The sequence below is a fragment of the Ascaphus truei genome, chromosome 4, assembly GCF_040206685.1.
Source record: "Ascaphus truei isolate aAscTru1 chromosome 4, aAscTru1.hap1, whole genome shotgun sequence".
Lineage (NCBI taxonomy): Eukaryota > Metazoa > Chordata > Amphibia > Anura > Ascaphidae > Ascaphus > Ascaphus truei.
Genome location: NC_134486.1, coordinates 366,498,777 through 366,517,762, shown reverse-complemented (window position 1 = coordinate 366,517,762; position 18,986 = coordinate 366,498,777). Strand labels below are relative to the sequence as shown.

The 18,986-nt window shown below is 40.9% G+C and overlaps 1 protein-coding gene across 7 annotated transcripts in view; it reads right to left on the bottom strand.

Annotated features, from left to right (window-relative positions):
• The window catches only part of LPIN1 (lipin 1), a 191,052-nt gene that overhangs the window by 9,028 nt on the left and 163,038 nt on the right, over positions 1-18,986 (bottom strand). For 6 of the 7 annotated variants that reach the window (XM_075598377.1, XM_075598374.1, XM_075598379.1 and 3 more), the window contains 7 exons: positions 18,379-18,471; positions 16,585-16,664; positions 13,528-13,669; positions 11,075-11,223; positions 10,379-10,465; positions 7,673-7,825; positions 3,984-4,098 (listed from right to left, as the gene is read on the bottom strand). In XM_075598377.1, coding sequence (XP_075454492.1) covers positions 3,984-4,098; positions 7,673-7,825; positions 10,379-10,465; positions 11,075-11,223; positions 13,528-13,669; positions 16,585-16,664; positions 18,379-18,471 — 819 coding nt within the window. Of the gene's footprint in view, positions 1-3,983; positions 4,099-7,672; positions 7,826-10,378; positions 10,466-11,074; positions 11,224-13,527; positions 13,670-16,584; positions 16,665-18,378; positions 18,472-18,623; positions 18,702-18,986 lie in introns of all 7 variants that reach the window. The other variant, XM_075598380.1, reaches the window with a different exon arrangement.

Here is an 18,986-nt window from a genome sequence, read left to right as displayed (position 1 = left end):
GTATGTGTATGCATGTGTGTGCATGTGTGTGTATGTGTATGCATGTATGCATGTGTGTGTGTGTGCCTTGTGTGCCTTGTGTGCCTTGTGTGTGTTTGCATTGTGTGCATTGTGTGTGTGTATGTGTATGCATGTGTATGCATGTGTGTGTATGTGTGCATGTGTGTGTGCATCTGTGTGTGTGTCTGTGTGTCTGTGTGTGCATATGTGTGTATGCATGTGTGTGTGTGTGCATTGTGTGTGTGCATTGTGTGTGTGCATTGTGTGTGTGTGTGTGTATGCATGTGTATGCATGTGTATGCATGTGTGTGTATGTGTGCATGTGTGTGTGTGTATGTGTGCATGTGTGTGTGTGTATATGTGTGTGTATGTGTGTGTGTATATAATGTGTGTGTGTATGTGTGTGTATATATAATGTGTGTGTGCATCTGTGTGTATGCATGTGTGTGTATGTGTGCATGTGCATGTGTGTGTGCATTGTGTGTGTGTATATATGTGTGTGTATATATATAATGTGTATTTGTGTGTGTGTGTGTGTGTGTGTATATATATATATATAATGTGCGTATGCATGTGTATGCATGTGTGTGTATGTGCGTGTTTGCGTGCGTGCGTGCGTGAATATATTTATCAAAGTTGCACAATAATAGTTTATTCTCACCGCGTCTTTTTTTTTTTTAATTTTTAAAATATTATATAATACACACACACACACACACACACACACACACACACACACACACACACACACACACACACACACACACACACACACACACACACACACACACACACACACACGTTCCCCAGTGACACACAAACACACAGAACATTTCAAAGTGATACCCGCCTCCCAAGCGCGCTTGCTGTCTCCTCTGTCAGGACAGCAAAAAGCTCCTGGTAGCGCGAGCGTCAGCAAGCGAGAGCACTGCTCAGCGACGCTCAGTGCACTATGTCCGAGGCCTAAGTCAAGAGCTAAACTTGGTGTTACGCTTATCCACACCCTGAAATAGCGATGAGTTTGCAGTGTTTTGATAAGTAATGCAACAATTAGACGAGATTTAAATAACATAGCGCTATTTCCCTCTCCTCTCCTCTCTCTCTCCCCTTCAGCAAATGCCCTGCTCCAGGGTCTGGATCGGAGTAATGCCAATACTTACACATTTTTGGATAACACAACATTATGCTACAATAACGCTTATTATAATTGTCACGGGAGACCCGGCCATTTACACCATTTTATCCGGATCATACATTGAGCAAAACAAGTGAATTAAATAAATTGTAAATTTATTCACAGGAAAAGGCAAACACACAATGTTACACAAATTACATAAGAAAAGTCACACTTACTTGGGAACTAGGTACACAACTAAACTCTCCTAGGTGCAGGGAAATCTACCTAAGTGTTTTCCTCTGAATAAGATTTAGCCTGAATGTCCTGGAACTGATATTAGCCTCCCTTCTCTCCAGATCTGGAATTTGACTCACTGGACATTGGCGCTTAGTGGAGAACCACAAATCTGATTTGTGCAAGGGGTTATAATACTTCTGACTTTCATTCACAGAATACTACCTCCCTATCAGAAGCGTGAGAATATTCTCAGCAGCCAATCAGAGCAGGGCTCATCAGGCTGATGATGTCAGAGAAAGGGGCATGGCTATCTGCCGGGAAGGCTCTGCAGACTGACAGAACTCAAATGGCTGTTAGGGCCTTTCCCTCTGCCCCTCATTGCTACCAAATGGCCCGACACCTCCATATCCTGGCTTCCCTTTGAGGCCAGAGGGCTAGGTACAGTAGACACCATGTCTCCCATGCAAATGCGTTATGCTGACTGCATGGATTTTTATACATACAGTTTACACCTTCTGAACCATACTTTAATAAAGTATAAACCTTGGGGAACCATATATATGTGTGGGAAATTAGTTGGGGATATCTGGGCTCGAAGGCCAGGAGTCTGGGAGACACGGGGCAGCCCCAATGTAATTCACCCTGCGACCTCACAAATAGTGCTGCCATGCTGGGGAGAATCAGGGAACAACCAGTAGCTGAGCCCCCCAAACTCCTGCAAACAAAAGGAATACATTTTCGCCCCAATATCCCACCTAAAACTTACACTCCCAAAATCTGGAGTTTCTACGACACAGGGAATCCCAAACGCCCCTAAACACGTCAGATTTTTTTATACTTTACAGGTGACTTCCATAACCCACAAACCCAATAAAGGTTCTGGGACACGTTGGCACTAAATGGGGTATCCCTATGTTACCTAGGGATCCCCGCAGCTATAGGAACACTTTTCATCCATGTGCCTCATTTTACTGTGCACACAGATATATGTACTTAACGCACTTTGTTAATAAAATATACACTTAAAAACCTAAGTCTGTCTGGTATGGGAAATAGAGTAAAAAGCTGCACGTTATTTTTCATATGCCATATTACCCACACAACATTGCATAGACTTAGTACGGATTCTAAGAATCCCCTCACAACCTTATATGTAGGGTTGGAGCCCCTCAGAACCCCTAGACCGGTTCTGGGTGACCTGGGCATTTACTGGGTATCCCCATTAACCTAGGGACCCCTTGACTATTTCAGGGACACCTCACATCCCTATTCCCCTTTTACCTTTCTGGTCTGTGCTGAAGCAGGGAACCCCTAGTGGTGAGTCGCGAAAGCGTTTTCAAGGGGAGATATTACCGAGACAATGTGTCTACATGCATCCAGGAATCCTACCTGATTCCTGGGTACATTTTTAGGGGAACCAGCAACTCTGGGCCCTGACTAGATAGACACAATCTGACAACACTTTCTCCGCAAACCCCCCCTTGAAACTCATACCACCGCAATCTCTGCTTGCTGGCACTCCTGGAAAGGTAAAAACACATCAAATACTTTATTACCGCACATTACAGGTTATGCATGTACAAACCCTGGGCTCGAGAGCTGACAATCTATAAACCCAACGAACGGATCAGGGGTAACCAAATGGCTTAAACCTTTATTTGATTGCCTGGCTACCCCCTACCGTCCCAATAATTAGATATATTATGGACTTTTTATGTGCTTATTATTAGCATTGTGGATACAGCGTTATCTCAGGGAACATAATGTCCATTCCCGTTTTAAATAACGTCATGTTATGATATAACGGAGCTTAGTGTATCTAAGCCAAGAAGCACTAAACTAAATTAATTTGAAGAACTTTTTCAAGAGTATTTTAATATTATCACAGACTGCAATAGAAAATACCAAAATGAAGTTGCTCCCCTTTTTTACATAGTTAATATGTAATATCAGGGGCTGAAGGAGCAGCTCAGTGAGTAAAGACACTGACTGGAACTGGTTCAATTCCCGGTGTCGGCTCCTTGTGACATTGGGCAAGTCACTTTATCTCCCTGTGCCTTAGGTTAGATTGTAAGGCAGGGACAGTGTCTGCAAAATGTCTCTGTAAAGTGCTACGTAAAACTAGCTGCGCTATACAAGAACAAACAATTATTATTATTATATCACTACAATAAGGAACCTCAGTGGCCATAAATCACTAACTATGAGTTCATTTCACTTAAATCAATTTGCGGTATCACGTCCGCACAATAGTAGTATTAAAATAATGGACTATAGTTAGTGTTTTCGTTTGCCATCATTGTACTGATTATAAGCAATCCACCATATTCATAGAGATTCAAGAAAATAAACATTCACTACATTTACATTTTAGAGTAGTAATTATACAACAACGCGTCTCACGTGGCTTAGTTAGCGGCACCATTGCATTCACAATTGCTCTGCAATTCATTGTTGGCCCTTCCAGCAAGTTTTTAAACAAGTACAGTATGACCTTTAATTAGCCCTCTTTTTCACAGACTATTTTCAAATTAGATTGAATGATTGAAAAATATATTTAAAAAAAACCCGAATTGCAAGCGTTGCAAAAAATGTATTTGCGATAATAAATATTGTTTTCTATACTTACAGTGGGTCGGTTTCCAAAAGCCGCATAAAAGGGTTCCATGTTGGGTTGGAATAAATTTTTGATGTCGGTCAGGCACTGGATCTTAAATTTTTCAGGCTTTTTTTCTATCACTTCTCTGTTGTAAAATATAAAGTATTGGTAAATGAAGTGTAGCTTTTATTGTGTTTCCAAGAGAAATGCTGTGCAAACGTATTTTAAAGGGTTAAACAATGAAACTAGATGGTATGCATAATGAATGACCACTTTAATTCTCTGTTTCTGCATGAATGGATTAATACAGCGTTGCAAAAACTGGGGGGGATAGTGGCTGTTATAGAGGTCCCGCGCTCTCCTCTCAGGCATTTAAATTAAATGCCGGGGGACAGCGCGAGGCCTCTATAATACACTTGCCATCTCTTCCAGCGACGCAGCAGGGTCACGTGACGTCACGTTACCATGGCGACGTGATGTCATTTGACACCGAGGTTGTGCAGGGGGGGGGGGGCGCAAGGCGCCGAGGAGAGCAGGCAGGGGTCCGCACGGGGAAAAGTTTGCGCACCCCTGGATTTTTAAGCCGGTAACAGAACTTGTGCAAAACATTGAGTCAATTTATTTTATACGTACATTATATCTGTGTGAATACATATATACAGTTAGGTCCGGAAATAATTGGACACTGATGCAAGTTTTGTTATTTCGGCTGTGTACCAAAATAAATTAAAGTTACAGTTAAATAATGAATATGGGCTTAAAGTGCAGTCTATCAGCTTTAATTTGAGGGTATTCACATCCAAATTGGAGGAAGGGTTTAGGAATTACATCTCTTTAATATGTAGCCCCCTCTTTTTCAAGGGACCAAAAGTAATTGGACAATTGACTCAAAGGCTGTTTCATGGACAAGTGTGGGCTATTCCTTCGTTATTTCACCATCAATTAAGCAGGTAAAAGGTCTGGAGTTGATTCCAGGTGTGGCATTCACATTTGGAAGCTGTTGCTGTGAACCCACAACATGCAGTCAAAGGAGCTCTCAATGCAAGTGAAACATGGCATCCTTAGGCTGCAAAAAAAAAAAGAAAATCCATCAGAGAGATAGCAGGAACATTAGGAGTGGCCAAATCAACAGTTTGGTATATTCTGAGAGAAAAAAACGCACTGGTGAACTCTGCAACACAAAAAGGCCTGGACGTCCACAGAAGACAACAGTGATGGATTATCGTAGCATCCTTTCCATGGTAAAGAAAAACCCCTTCACAACATTCAGCCAAGTGAAGAACGCTCTCCAGGAGGTAGGCATATCATTATCTAAGTCTACCAAAAAGAGAAGACGTCACAAGAGCAAATACAGAGGGTTCACCACAAGGTGCAAACCATTCATAAGCCTCAAGAATAGAAATGCCAGATTAGACTTTGCCAAACAATATCTTAAAAAGCCAGCCCAGTTCTGGAACAGCATTCTTTGGACAGATAAAACTAAGATCAATCTGTACCAGAATGATGGGAAGAAAAAAGTATGGATAAGGCTTGCAACGGCTCATGATCCGAAGCATACCACATCATCTGTAAAACACGGTGGAGGCAGTGTGCTGGCATGGGTATGCATGGTTTACAATGGCACTGGGTCACTAGTGTTTATTGATGATGTGAGAGAAGACAGAAGCAGCCGGATGAATTCTGAAGTGTATAGGGACATATTGTCTGCTCAGATTCAGCCAAATTCAGCGAAGTTGATAGACGGCGCTTCACTTTACAGATAGACAATGTCCCAAAACATACTGCGAAAGCAACCCAGGAGTTTTTTAAGGCAAAGAATTTGAATATTCTGTAATGGCCAAGTCAATCATCTGATCTCAACCCGATCGAGCATGCATTTCACTTGCTGAAGACAAAACTTAAGGCAGAAAGACCCACGGACAAACAACAACTGAAGACAGCTGCAGTAAGGCCTGGCAAAGCATCACAGAGGAGGAAACACAGCGTTTGGTGATGTCCATGCGTTCCAGACTTCAAGCAGTCATTGCCTGTAAAGGATTCTCGATAAAGTATTAAAAATGAACATTTTATTTATGATTGTGTTAATTTGTCCAATTACATTTGAGCCCCTGAAATAAGGGGATTGTGTATGAAAATGGTTGCAATTCCTAAACATTTCATACGATATTTTTGTTCAACCCCTGGAATTAAAGCTGAAAGTCTGCACTTCTATTGCATCTCGGTTGTTTCATTTCAAATCCATTGTGGTGGCACACAGTGCCAAAATGATAAAAATTGTGTCAGTGTTCATTGTTTTAGTAGCTGGAATTGACATGTACAGAGTTTGGAAACCTCACACGTCTCTACTTCAAGTGTAAAATAACAGTACAGTAGAATATACCAAAAAGGTAACATAACCCGATCTACATAGTGCAGAATACACAAAGTCCTGTGTTCAATTGGCAGTCGTTCCTGCTGCCGCTCCGGATACTGCTTTCAATTGGCAGACACCTGATGTCATTTTGAATTGTCCTCTGTGAGGACCGAAACGCCGGCTGTGTGTGCCACTTACCACAATACACTCTTTTGGGTATCTCATGCTTGTGTGCTGTCTCCTTTCTGCCGGACTCCAATCCGGTACCATTACTTATGCTATACTTATGGGATGAGCACCAATCTTTACTATAGACTTTAGGAGTGCCACTGATATATATATATATATACTCCAATTCACGTCCTCCCATGGAGCGCAGGATGCAATCTGTATTATATGTAACAAGGTTCTTTCCATTTGTTTGTGTCATAAAACGATACATTATAGGTGACATAAACTCCGGCTAATGATCGCTATTTCTTAAACAGACATGTGTGTTTTGTTTCCCCTATGCCATAGCTTACCATTTTGGATCTTGATTCATACTGTAGCCCCCAGAGTCGGCAAGCCGAAGATAACCCCAGTTAGAATGTGTATAGATTATAATCTATAAAGGGCTCCGTACATGGTTGGTGGGGTGTACAGATTATAATCTATACACATTCTAACTGGGGTTATCTTCAGTTTGTCGACTCTGGGGGCTACAGTATGAATCAAGAATTGGGTCATAACAATTTGATCATCCTCTTTTCCACTTTAGAAGATTTACGATTCCTCCCACAGGACATGAACATCCCAGAATAATTACTGTACCCAACTACTGATGTACTGTAGCAGATGTTATCGCACCCGTAAACGCAATGTGTTGTGTTAACTCTGGCATGTTACTGAATAGTTGTGCTATTGAAAACAATGGCTAGCGAGATAACACAACTAACTCAAGTTAATGGGGGTTATAGAGTCTGCTACCTCTCTATGCCAGTCAAATGCGTGATAGGAATGTTGTTATGAATAGGAAGTAAAGCAAACACTTTCGTAGGCTGTAATGTTTCAAAAACGTAGGGTTCATTACAACAGAAAACTAGTGTTGGACAAAGCAGAGCAGCTATCGTCTGAGAATTCTGCACTCCAGACAACACGCAGTACCGATCATATAAATATATATATATTTCATTTCCCTGAACATTGTCATGAGGGTTGTGAAATCTGTGGTTATTTTAGTACTGCATGATACCAGATTCTGAACCCATCACTTGCTTTCAAATAATAAGCAAAATCATGCAAATGAAGCCTATTTTTGTTTTTAACATTTGCTTACATCCTTTACCAGAGAAAATGATCATCTCAACCATGATTGATTATATACCTGTGCAATGCTGAGAACAAACTACTAGGACTTAGCAGAACGGGTCCCTGAGGTAGCACTGTTCCACGTTCATTAACCCAGTGAAGATATCCTCTAGTCATGTCTGCCATTCCTATAGCACGTGCTGAGCAATACAGAAATTTATACCCATTCCTAGAAAAATAAATAAATAATAATATATTACACAGAATATATTCTACTCACTGTATGTATGTACTGTATGTATATTTAGATTTGCACAGAGCTAACAATGTATGCAGTGCTTTATTATATTGACATTGGAATACAGGAAATTATAATACAATAAGTGCATTGAACATAAAGGAGTCCCTGCCCAGGCAGGACATATCTAATTACTACAGCATCTCACTAATATACTATTTAAATGTAAGTGGTAATAAATTACAGTAGCTCTGCTAAATATTTTTGTCTACCAAATACAGGTAAACCCCGTTATAGCGCGGTCCTCGGGGTCCACCCCGAGACCACCGCGTTAGTAACGGGGTCGCGCTAATTTTTAAAAAAATGGCCGCCGCGCGCCTGATCTGGAGGGAGGGAGCGAGGAGGGAAGGAAGGAAGAGGCCTGCACAACATGCGGCCCGTCTGGCCTCTCTGTGGGGCCCGCAATGACTCTGGCCGGGCGCCAGTTAATTAAATTAATGAAAAAAAAAGTTTAAAAAAACGGCGGCGATTCATCCCTCCTAGCCCCCTCCCAGCCCCCTCCCTCTCCCTCCCAGCCCCCTCCCTCTCCCTCCCAGCCCCCGGCAGCCGTGTGTTTTTTTTCTTCCGGAGAGGTCAGAGCATGAGGGGGCGGGGCTTAGGCCTAGTACCGGTGCTGAGCTGATCTAAGGTAGGGGGGGGGGGGGTGGTGTGTGTGTGAAAAACGGGCTGGTGGGGAGGTGTGTGTGAAAAACGGGCTGGTGGGGGGTGGGCTGCTGACATGTGAGGGGGGGGGGGTGGGCTGCTGACATGTGAGGGGGGGTGGGCTGCTGACATGTGAGGGGGGGTGGGCTGCTGACATGTGAGGGGGGGATGGGCTGCTGACATGTGAGGGGGGGTGGGCTGCTGACATGTGAGGGGGGGTGGGCTGCTGACATGTGAGGGGGGGTGGGCTGCTGACATGTGAGGGGGGGTGGGCTGCTGACATGTGAGGGGGGGTGGGCTGCTGACATGTGAGGGGGGGTGGGCTGCTGACATGTGAGGGGGGGTGGGCTGCTGACATGTGAGGGGGGGTGAGCTGCTGACATGTGAGGGGGGTGGGCTGCTGACATGTGAGGGGGGGTGGGCTGCTGACATGTGAGGGGGTTGGGCTGCTGACATGTGAGGGGGGGTGAGCTGCTGACGTGAGGGGGGTGGGCTGTTGACATGTGAGGGGGGGTGGGCTGCTGACATGTGAGGGGGTGAGCTGCTGACATGTGAGGGGGGTGGGCTGCTGACATGTGAGGGGGGTGGGCTGCTGACATGTGAGGGGGGGTGGGCTGCTGACATGTGAGGGGGGGTGGGCTGCTGACATGTGAGGGGGGGTGGGCTGCTGACATGTGAGGGGGGGGTGGGCTGCTGACATGTGAGGGGGTGTGGTCTGCTGACATGTGAGGGGGGGTGGGCTGCTGACATGTGAGGGGAGGGGTGGGCTGCTGACATGTGAGTGTATTGTGAGAGCTGAGTGCTGTGAGCAGTGTGCAGTGAGTGTGTGCAGTGAGTGCTGGGAGTGTCTGGTGTGTGCAGTGTGCAGTGTGAGTGTGTGGAGTGTGCAGTGGGAGTGGGAGTGTGCAGTGGGAGTGTGCAGTGGGAGTGTGCAGTGGGAGTGTGCAGTGGGAGTGTGCAGTGGGAGTGTGTGCGTGCAGTGAGAGTGCGTGCAGTGAGAGTGTGTGCAGTGAGCAGTGTGCGCAGTGAGAGTGTGCAGTGTGTGCAGTGTGTGCAGTGTGTGCAGTGTGTGCAGTGTGTGCAGTGTGTGCAGTGTGTGCAGTGTGCAAAAAAATGTAATTTTTTTTTTAAAACGGGAGCCACGTGAAAACCGCGTTATAACCGATTCGCGTTATAACGGGTCGCGTTATAACGGGGTTTACCTGTATATGTCAATTTGATTTATGCATATAGTAGACGAGTAAAACCCACTTTTATTTATATCAAATAATTAGAACAACACTTGCACTTATTAGTACAATCAACTTATGGAATGACATTTGCGGAGAAAGCTAAAAATATATTGAATATAATGCAATTTTCTTACAGTACATATGCATATATACAGCTCAACCCCGTTAGAACACGATCCGTTACAACGCGAATCTGCTTATAACGCGATGCAAGCGGGGATCCCACTTTTCGTATTTATAAATTCTTTACAACACGATTATTGGTGTCTTAAATACGTTATTGTACAATACATATAATTGTACATTATTTCTAACGCGATCCGCTTATCCGCGATGTGATTCTTTGGACTCCAAGCACAGCGTTATAAGGAGGTTGAGCTGTACATCGTTTTTGCACCCGCTACCACACTCCTGTGGGTTTTGTGAGTGGATAATTCAAAACAATGACCGCTTCTCAAGATGGTGCGTTGTGCATGTCGCGCTGCAACGCGCCAGCGGCTGCAATAATGTTGGCTACATCTGTATGCACGGCGGTATAAGTAGGAAATGCGAAAGAGCAAATATAAGTAAACCATTCCTAGCTCGGAGACAGAAAGCACTGAATACTCACTGGCTAACTTTGTGATACAGCTTTGCGATTCCTTGGTGCGTCCAGTCCTTGCCCAGTGTGGGCAGAATATGACCTAAAGTATCCGATCTAAGAGATAAGGACACAACTCAGAATGAACAATTAACCAAGCAATAGGTGATGTCCTGTTGTTTAGGAGTTTTAAATAAGAACCCGCTATAAAGTGTATGCTTTCAATGCTGTAATGTCATCATCAGATGTCACAATATGTGGAAAAATAAGTAGACATCCTTAGAACAAAAGGTCTAATAACATGACTCTTCCGAGGGCAGACTGCAGACATCTGACTGTACTGTACTTGACACTATAAATTTTGAATAGGAAGGAAAAGGCAGAATAAGATGACAGGGTCTTAGACATTTGTAATTTTAGGCTCCTGCTTGTGTTTAATGGGACATGTGAAAACTAAAGCACTCCTAGGAATTACACTCCCTGTAACTCATCTTTTCTATGATTATATTGAGTTTTCAGAAATACTTAAGCCTAGGCTATGTACAATGATTGGAAAATAGCATGGCATCAACTCTCTAATGGACTTTAAAACTCAAGACAAAGGGCTGTAAATTATGGGAGACAGAACTCTACTTATTTAGGAAAGTTGCAACCTTTTTCAACACTGCACTAATTGTTCATTCAAATCGTCAGACTGCAAGTACATGTGCTCTGCAGCAAACTCACCGTGTGATGGTGCCATCAATATCAGAAATTATAATTTTATCATCCCAGTTCCACAGGTAAATGGTGCCTTCACATCGACAGGTGCCTTGATATTGGGTAGTAACGCTGAACACGACATCGTTGGGACCGTTTTTAAGTTTGAGACTTTTCTACAAAGACAGTATAACATAATTACATGACCCAGTGCTGTATAAAATACACTGACAACACAGGCTGGAAAACACCACTTCCTCTTTCTAACTTTAGATGTTTAATACCATTTCTCACCCACGGGATCACAGTGCAGAACAATAACTTTGCAGGCCCCTCTTGCAGCAAATGATTTACTGTACAGCAGTGTGAACTCATTATGAAATGTAGGAAATGACAGTGTAAACCAAAAGGGCTGTGAAATACCGCATGACAAAACAGAAAAGTATCTAATGGTTAAAAGGACAACCTAGCAATTAGCGATAACACCACAATTATAGTTTCACGTTATGTTGATAATAAGTGCTTATTAGTAGGTTATTTTAGTTGGATTGTCATTTCTGAACATACTTGGCGCTATGCATAATAATATCTTCTCTTAACAGGTTGTAATTATATTCGGTGGTGCATTTTTGTTTGTATATGCTGCACATCAACTTAAAATAGCAATCCATGTCGTTCGTTTTTATTTTGTATTAGCTGACCTAGTGGGAGAGTGGGGGGGTGCACTGGAGACAATAGAATTACCTGATTCATGAGATATTGTACTTTTAACCACTAAGTAAGTGAGTATACCTGCCTGGTGGAGATAACATGGGCCATTGTGGTCAGCCCCACCCCTTCAGACAATAGAAATCCTCTACATCAATAGGAGCAGACGTTGAGGTATTCAATTGGTGACCCTGTTGCCATATTTGTAATATTTTAGTGTTGAAAACTGGCATCGCGAGCCGATGGAGGATTGCTGCTGTAAATTATATGTTCTTTATATAAATGAGCTGTAGTTAAAATGTAATATAAAACTCTATATGACTTAAATGTTCCATATATATACATATATATATATATATATATATATATATATATATATATCATGTTACCATCCAACAGGGCAGCGGAACAGCAAAGGGAGGCAGCACTCTTTGTAAGTGTACAAAGTGTACATTTTGTAAGTGTACAAAGCATTGTATTGTAACAGACACAAAAATCCATATTTTGAGGGGATTTTTGTATCTGTTACAATACAATTCTTACCTCTGAGTGCTGCGTCTCTTTGCAATTCCGCTGCTCTGCTGGATGGTAACGTCCTCTTTACATTATTTATGGGACTAGCACCAGGCTTATTTGGATTCCAAGGTTGGAGTGCTTTCTGTTTTCCTTATATATATATAATATATACACACACATATAAATACACACACACAATTATCAATGTGTAGTTATTTTAAAATATACATTTCACAAGTGTTCTATTACTCGTATCGGTCTCAATATGATCCTGTTTGCCGCTATTTAAGGCTTTGTATCCCATTTGTCTTTGTGGTTCCCTCATTTCAAACATTTTTATTAAATGTTCCTATTGCAAGGGTACATTGTATTAGATTCAGATTCACTACCGACTACACCACCCTCTCATCAGACATACCAATTTACGCTCTATGTTTCACACGGATGTGTCTAATGGATATTCCTAATGCACTTACATTTGAGATCATACCAATTAAAATTAGATTTTGCAAGCCCTTAAAAACTAGGATTCCTGTCTCCCACTGTTAATGTGTGTATTGTATCAGCATTAAAATAACGGATTCCTTTTTTGTGCTGTTTGTGAGCTTGGTCTATAAATATATGCATGCGTGGTTCATAGTACAGAAAATAAAATAGAATACACGAGACTATATTATTATTAACAATAATAATATTAATAATCAAAACAATAATAATAATATTATATATTATTAGAATACACCGAATGCATATACTGTACACCTGAAGTCTATTCAGTAACTGAACTACAGAGATGGCCAGGCAGCAAAAGGCCAATTGGTGAAGCAAATGAGAATTTCTACAAAGGTATGAAAAACCTATTTATATAAAATCGGTGGTTGTGTTACTTTTTTAACTTGTTTACATAAAACAACAAAGATGATTACAATATGTTCGGTTTTGTTATACTGTATTATCACAGCTGTCAATAATAATAAACGTTTATGTGTGAGCACAATCATTGTTTTATGCAGATACATTACGTGTAGGTTAACTCATTCGGCACTGGGAACTTCCAAAGAATAATGCTTTGCTGCCTACCCAAGGGAAGATGTAATGACATTATAAAAGTCAGTCTCAAAATAAATAAGCCTTAATCCTCCATCTGAAATGGCTGAGCAGATGTGGCAAGCTTTAGCTTTTAACACTAATCATTTCTAATCTTTGCACAGATAAATTGCTAATGCTTCAGAATAAAAAGATGTGTTGCAACTCACAAGCTGGTCAGAGGTCAGTCGCAATGTCTTTTTATACGTAATGCCAGATGATGAAAGATGGCTCTGGTTTGACTGCAGGGAGCCCAAGTTCTGTTTGGCTGCCCTGGGGTCTTCATCACTGGAAGACGACTCATCCTTTATTCTGCAACAACAGAGGAGGATTATGTGATCAACCGGAAAATGCATTTGGCTGTGTGCTCGAAAAATACATTTGCACTGAATCACTCACTGCATTAATTGATTGTCTCTTGAAAGCCTTGTCTCATGGGAGGCCACTAAAAACATGTATGGCAAAGTATCAATGAGCTATCAGAGCTTAGTGTTTCATTCATGCTTATACAGTATCCCTCCATTCAGTATATTATTTACCATTATGGACAACAGTCAATGGGTACGCATTAAAGAACCCTGACTCATTTACACAGTGATTGAAAATGTATCATTATACAGTATTTGCCGTGACGCACGTAGGAGAAAAGATATGACCCAGTCAGCACTGGAGCACTCCAAGCTGCTGAAGATCACAGAATCATAAAGGTCACCCCTAGGATCAAATTTCCCTTGGCTTTTGGTTGTCCAATGTAATGATCTTTACAAGGAAAACGTCTGATTCTCTCCTCCCTATTTGATATGATGAGAAGTCGAATAATGCACAGTTGTCTGTTAATTTGAACAAAAGTTACTGCATCATTAACTGTGCACTAACTCTGCACTAATTGAATCGGAGTCTCATGGAGTCAGAAACGATGGCCCTTATTCTGTAAACTACAAAAGCACTGACGCTGCGCTAACACACCGAAGACCCCATTGGCTTCAATTTAGGTTTTTCATACAATAGTGCCGGATTGGCATTATTGCAATTTACAGAATAAGGGCCTATGGCTCAATCAACATCATTCATATTTCTTCTATGTGTATGTATATCTTAATTTATATAGCGCCTACAGCTGTACTTAGTGTTTTACAAAGGAAACAATACAATACAGAGATTTATAGTACAATAAGTGCAAAAAATAAGATCTGACAAACTCCCTGTCCAGGAGAGCTTACAATCTAAGTGGCATGATGGGAGACTTACAGAGACAGCAGGTGAGGGAATAAGTGCAGTAGATGGCAGTCGTTAGTAGGAGGGACTGTGGGTGTGGGACAGTAGCCATGAGTCTAGGCTATAAGAGGTGCATTTTCATGTTTGTCTTAAAGGTGGAGAGAGAAGGTGCTTAACGTATGCTGAGTGTGAGGGAGTTCCACAGGTAAGGGGCAGTGAGGGAAAAAGGTTTAAGGCGAGAAAGAGAGAGTCGTAGAGGTGAAAGAGGTAGAAAGGAGACAGTTGTGGACAGAACTCAGGAGTTGAGCACGTGCATAGCGAGAGATCAAAACTTATATGTAGGGAGAAGCAGGTGAGTGGAGAGCCTTGAAGTAAGGAGGAGAACTTTGTGGGGATCCGAAACTTGATGGGAAGTAAGGAGAGTGATTTAAGGAGGAGATGAGTAGAGACTGTTTTTTGGGAAAAATTAGATTATTCTAGCAGCAGAATTTTGGATAGATTGCAAAGAAGAAAGTTGTCAGCCAGGGAGGCCTATTAGCAGTATGCTACAATATATCTTCCATAAACCTCTTGTGGCAGCAATCCGTGAGAAGCAAAGCATAGAAGGACACTGAAGCTATGAGTGTGCTTAAGAGCATACAGCAAAATATACAGAACATATTTTGAAAAAATGCAGCTTGTTTGAATGTCTATTTCATAATAGTGAGTACAACCTAAAAATATGTCAGATTATTATGCATACTTTACATGGATTTAATATGGTAAACTGACACACCCATATACACTGTCTCCTATGTACACACAGACATATTGGGAATACTAAATACTCTAAAGAATTATATTATTATTATTATTATTGTTGTTAATTTGTCTAGCGTACACATATACCGCAGTGTGGTACAAAAGGTATGCAGAGTTACAGTATGTACAGTGTATTACATAAACAGAATGACATAACAAATAAGCGCAAACAGATACAACAATAATTAGGGCCCTGCTCGTGAGATATACTGTAAGAGAAAATTGTACTTGCAATTTGTCAGTGACGAGGAGAATAGATATTAAATAATGACATGGGTTCTGAATGGATACACACACACACACACACACACACACACACACACACACACACACACACAAGTGTGTCTGAGTTTTACTAATGTACTATAACTATTTACTATGATTCCATCTGCCTACAAATGTTGGGGTATTATGGGATTGATATTTTTTAGGTTGTGATCATTTTTAATGTACCAACATATCAGACATACATGGTATTCTTATGTATACGCTTTCAAAAAGGCAGAGGTCTCTATCAGATTTGATATGTAAAGATGGGAGGCCAATACCCATTATTCTATCATTATGGAATAGAATTATTGTGTTCCTTACAACTTACAACCTTTCCTCCTTGATGTTTATTTAAAACATTGGACTTTGGAAATAATGGCACTACACGCTGAAGTCAGAGAAGCCAGGAGTCCCTGAATCAGACCAGAGGATCGAATCTGTTGTCCCCCCTGTGACGTCATCGGGATGCGACGCATCAGCTGTTGAAGTGAGGGAGAACCGGCGTCTCACACAGCGTGACCATCTCCATCATCTCTGCTAAGATCTTGATGGTCTAAAAGGTAATTTTTAAATCAGCCAATCTGTGAGTTGGCAATTTTCTTCCGGGTTTACATTACATAAACAATGTTGCACTTTACTCGGTTTCTGTTTTCCAATATATTCGGACATACACCTTGGATCCATTGATATCTGCAAGGAAGACACCTGAATCCTTTCAGACCCACCACTTGATTTTTATTCATATGCATGTGAGTGGGAATACTATTTTTTATCCACTCACTATTGCTTGAATACTAGTGTGGCACTATATGTTCTTGTCTTTCATTTTTTACATACATAGCGGGGGATATTCTCTGCTCCAAATCCCTGCTCTGTGTTAATTCAAAACCCTAATAAAATAGATCTGATTATCTTCTAATAATAATAATAGATTTACCTACCTCTTTTCATTGATGGTCCCAGTAGATTGTTCTCCCATGTAAGGCCCTTTTCCATTCAAGCCTTGTTCTGACTTAGCTTCCTGATAAAACAAGATGTGAAGACAATGTTGACAATGCTAAGGAAATGCGTAACACATTTAAGGCGTTATTGCCCAAATTGGATCTTAAAAACAGGTTTCCTTAAATTGGACAAAAGAAATTTAAAAAAAATAATTCTTAATACGGCAAATGCAAGTACTGTATGTGAATGAACTTCCACGGCAGAGGGAAAGCAAAATGAAAATACAAATATACTGTATCATTCACAAATCTGTTCTTTTGGGGAAAAAAAAGTTATATAATATTGAGAATATTAATTGTATAAAATTGTATAATATTGGTAAATATGTATACCTAAATTTATTAAATCTTCCTTAAAGCAAAAAAACCCACAGAAATTAAGTATATACTGTATAGAAAACTACATGTGGTTACCCTTTTCACTATAATTAACGAATGCTAGAAATTAGAAGTAGACCTGGAATTGTACTGTATGCCATATGTGACATAATATATACCTCTATTCACTCTAACATGTTGTCCATGAAAAAGATACTTTTATTACAAAAATTAACACACTATTACCACCTATTTACAGAGATCTAGTGAAAACGGGACCCTCATTAGCAGCTGGCACATTGAGTGGCTGGAATAGTCACATTAAATTCTATATGGCCTGCAAAATGTTCCTCCTCTCTTTCAACGTTCGACATTCCTTTGCCCTTCCTTATATCTCTGCTGTAATCCCTCTATGAACTGTACCTGCCCACTCCGTCCCCTATTCTCAAAGTTGTGCCCCACTCGCTTCTACTGCTTGGCCCCAACTGAAATATTTCCCTTATACTGCTCCGTACATTTGGAACGCTCTTCCACTCACAATCTGCCAAGCTCCCATTCTCCATCTTCAAGACCTGCATGAAGAGGTAATATGATCACATGTGACCTCCTATAGTTGCACTGTCATGTGTGTCTCCAAACGCATCACTTAGATTGTAAGCTCCTTAATGTAGGGACTCCTTTCTCCCAGTGTTTACTGTTATGTATTATGTGCTTCGTCCCATTTGTATAATCTCCCTGCATTATGTTGTGTATAATATCTCTGGAGAAAACTGCATACATGGTTAGTGTTACAGTATATAAACAAAATAGTGAAAATACAATAACATGGAGCCAGATTGGTAACACTGGAGGTACAGCTGGAGTCTCAGTATTTATCCTGAAAGCTACATATTCCTGTTCAGTCAAGCTTCAAACAAGCTGCCTACTTACCTAAAAGTGTTTAAGTGGAAGGAATTGCTATTACAACAATTAGTAACAGAAAATGTACGTGACCACTTCATATAAATAATGGCATTCACAATGGCCTCAGAGTCAAACATAGAGACTACTCAGTGAAAAACAAACTTGAGAAATTGTTTCCTGTAGGTAGGTATGACTCCATGGATGCACGTATGCCTTTTTCACTGTCATGCTTTGCTTGTCAACAGTAGTGCTATATTGAAAATAGGTGATTTGGCTCTACAAACAGCTGTATATTGTTTTTTCATTAGCACTTTACTTAACTAGTATGGGCCATTCATTTGGTTTTAAATGTTCTGCTCATCTAACGATTCAGTTAGTTGTATATATAATATAAAACATTCAAACACGTTTATGGCTAATTGTGAGACGATGCTTAGTTCTAAACATTCATAAAGGTGAAGGATTCAGATCCCATCTGTAACAACTCCAACTTCTGCCTCTTTTTACACTTACCACTTTAATATTTGTGTTTCTCCCACGCCATGAAAACCACCATCTCCCTCCCTTTTTGGGCATCTTGTCTCTCATTAAAGTATCCACAGTTACCTGTTAGAAATGCGTGGTGACAACAACAAAGGGAAAAAAAAAAAGCAAAAAGAAACATCTAAATGTATAGAAAACAAAGTAAAAAATAAATAAACAACATGTAAAAAAAATTAAATAACATCAAGCAAGCGCGGTATGAGAAACATACATACTGTCTGCTGGCCACAGAGATTAGAAAAACAAAATCTAATGGAATCTACAACTGCACAGAAGTAATCAAAGCAAGAATGCTTAAAACAGTTATAGAGGGAAAAGAAGCAAAGAAAAGAAAGGTAAAGAATGTGTTAGTATTTACGAATCATACAGTATACACAGTCACATGAAAGTGTGCACTAGACTTCCCTATCTCTGGCCTTTCTAGAATGATGAAATGGGAGAAATTGTAAGAGTGTAGGCATTACTATTAAAAAACCATAGGGAGCATCTATGATATGCTAAGATACATTGGAATGGCACAGATCTTATAAGTACTTGGTCATGCACAAAATACCACAAACCAAGCACAGACGGGGTAC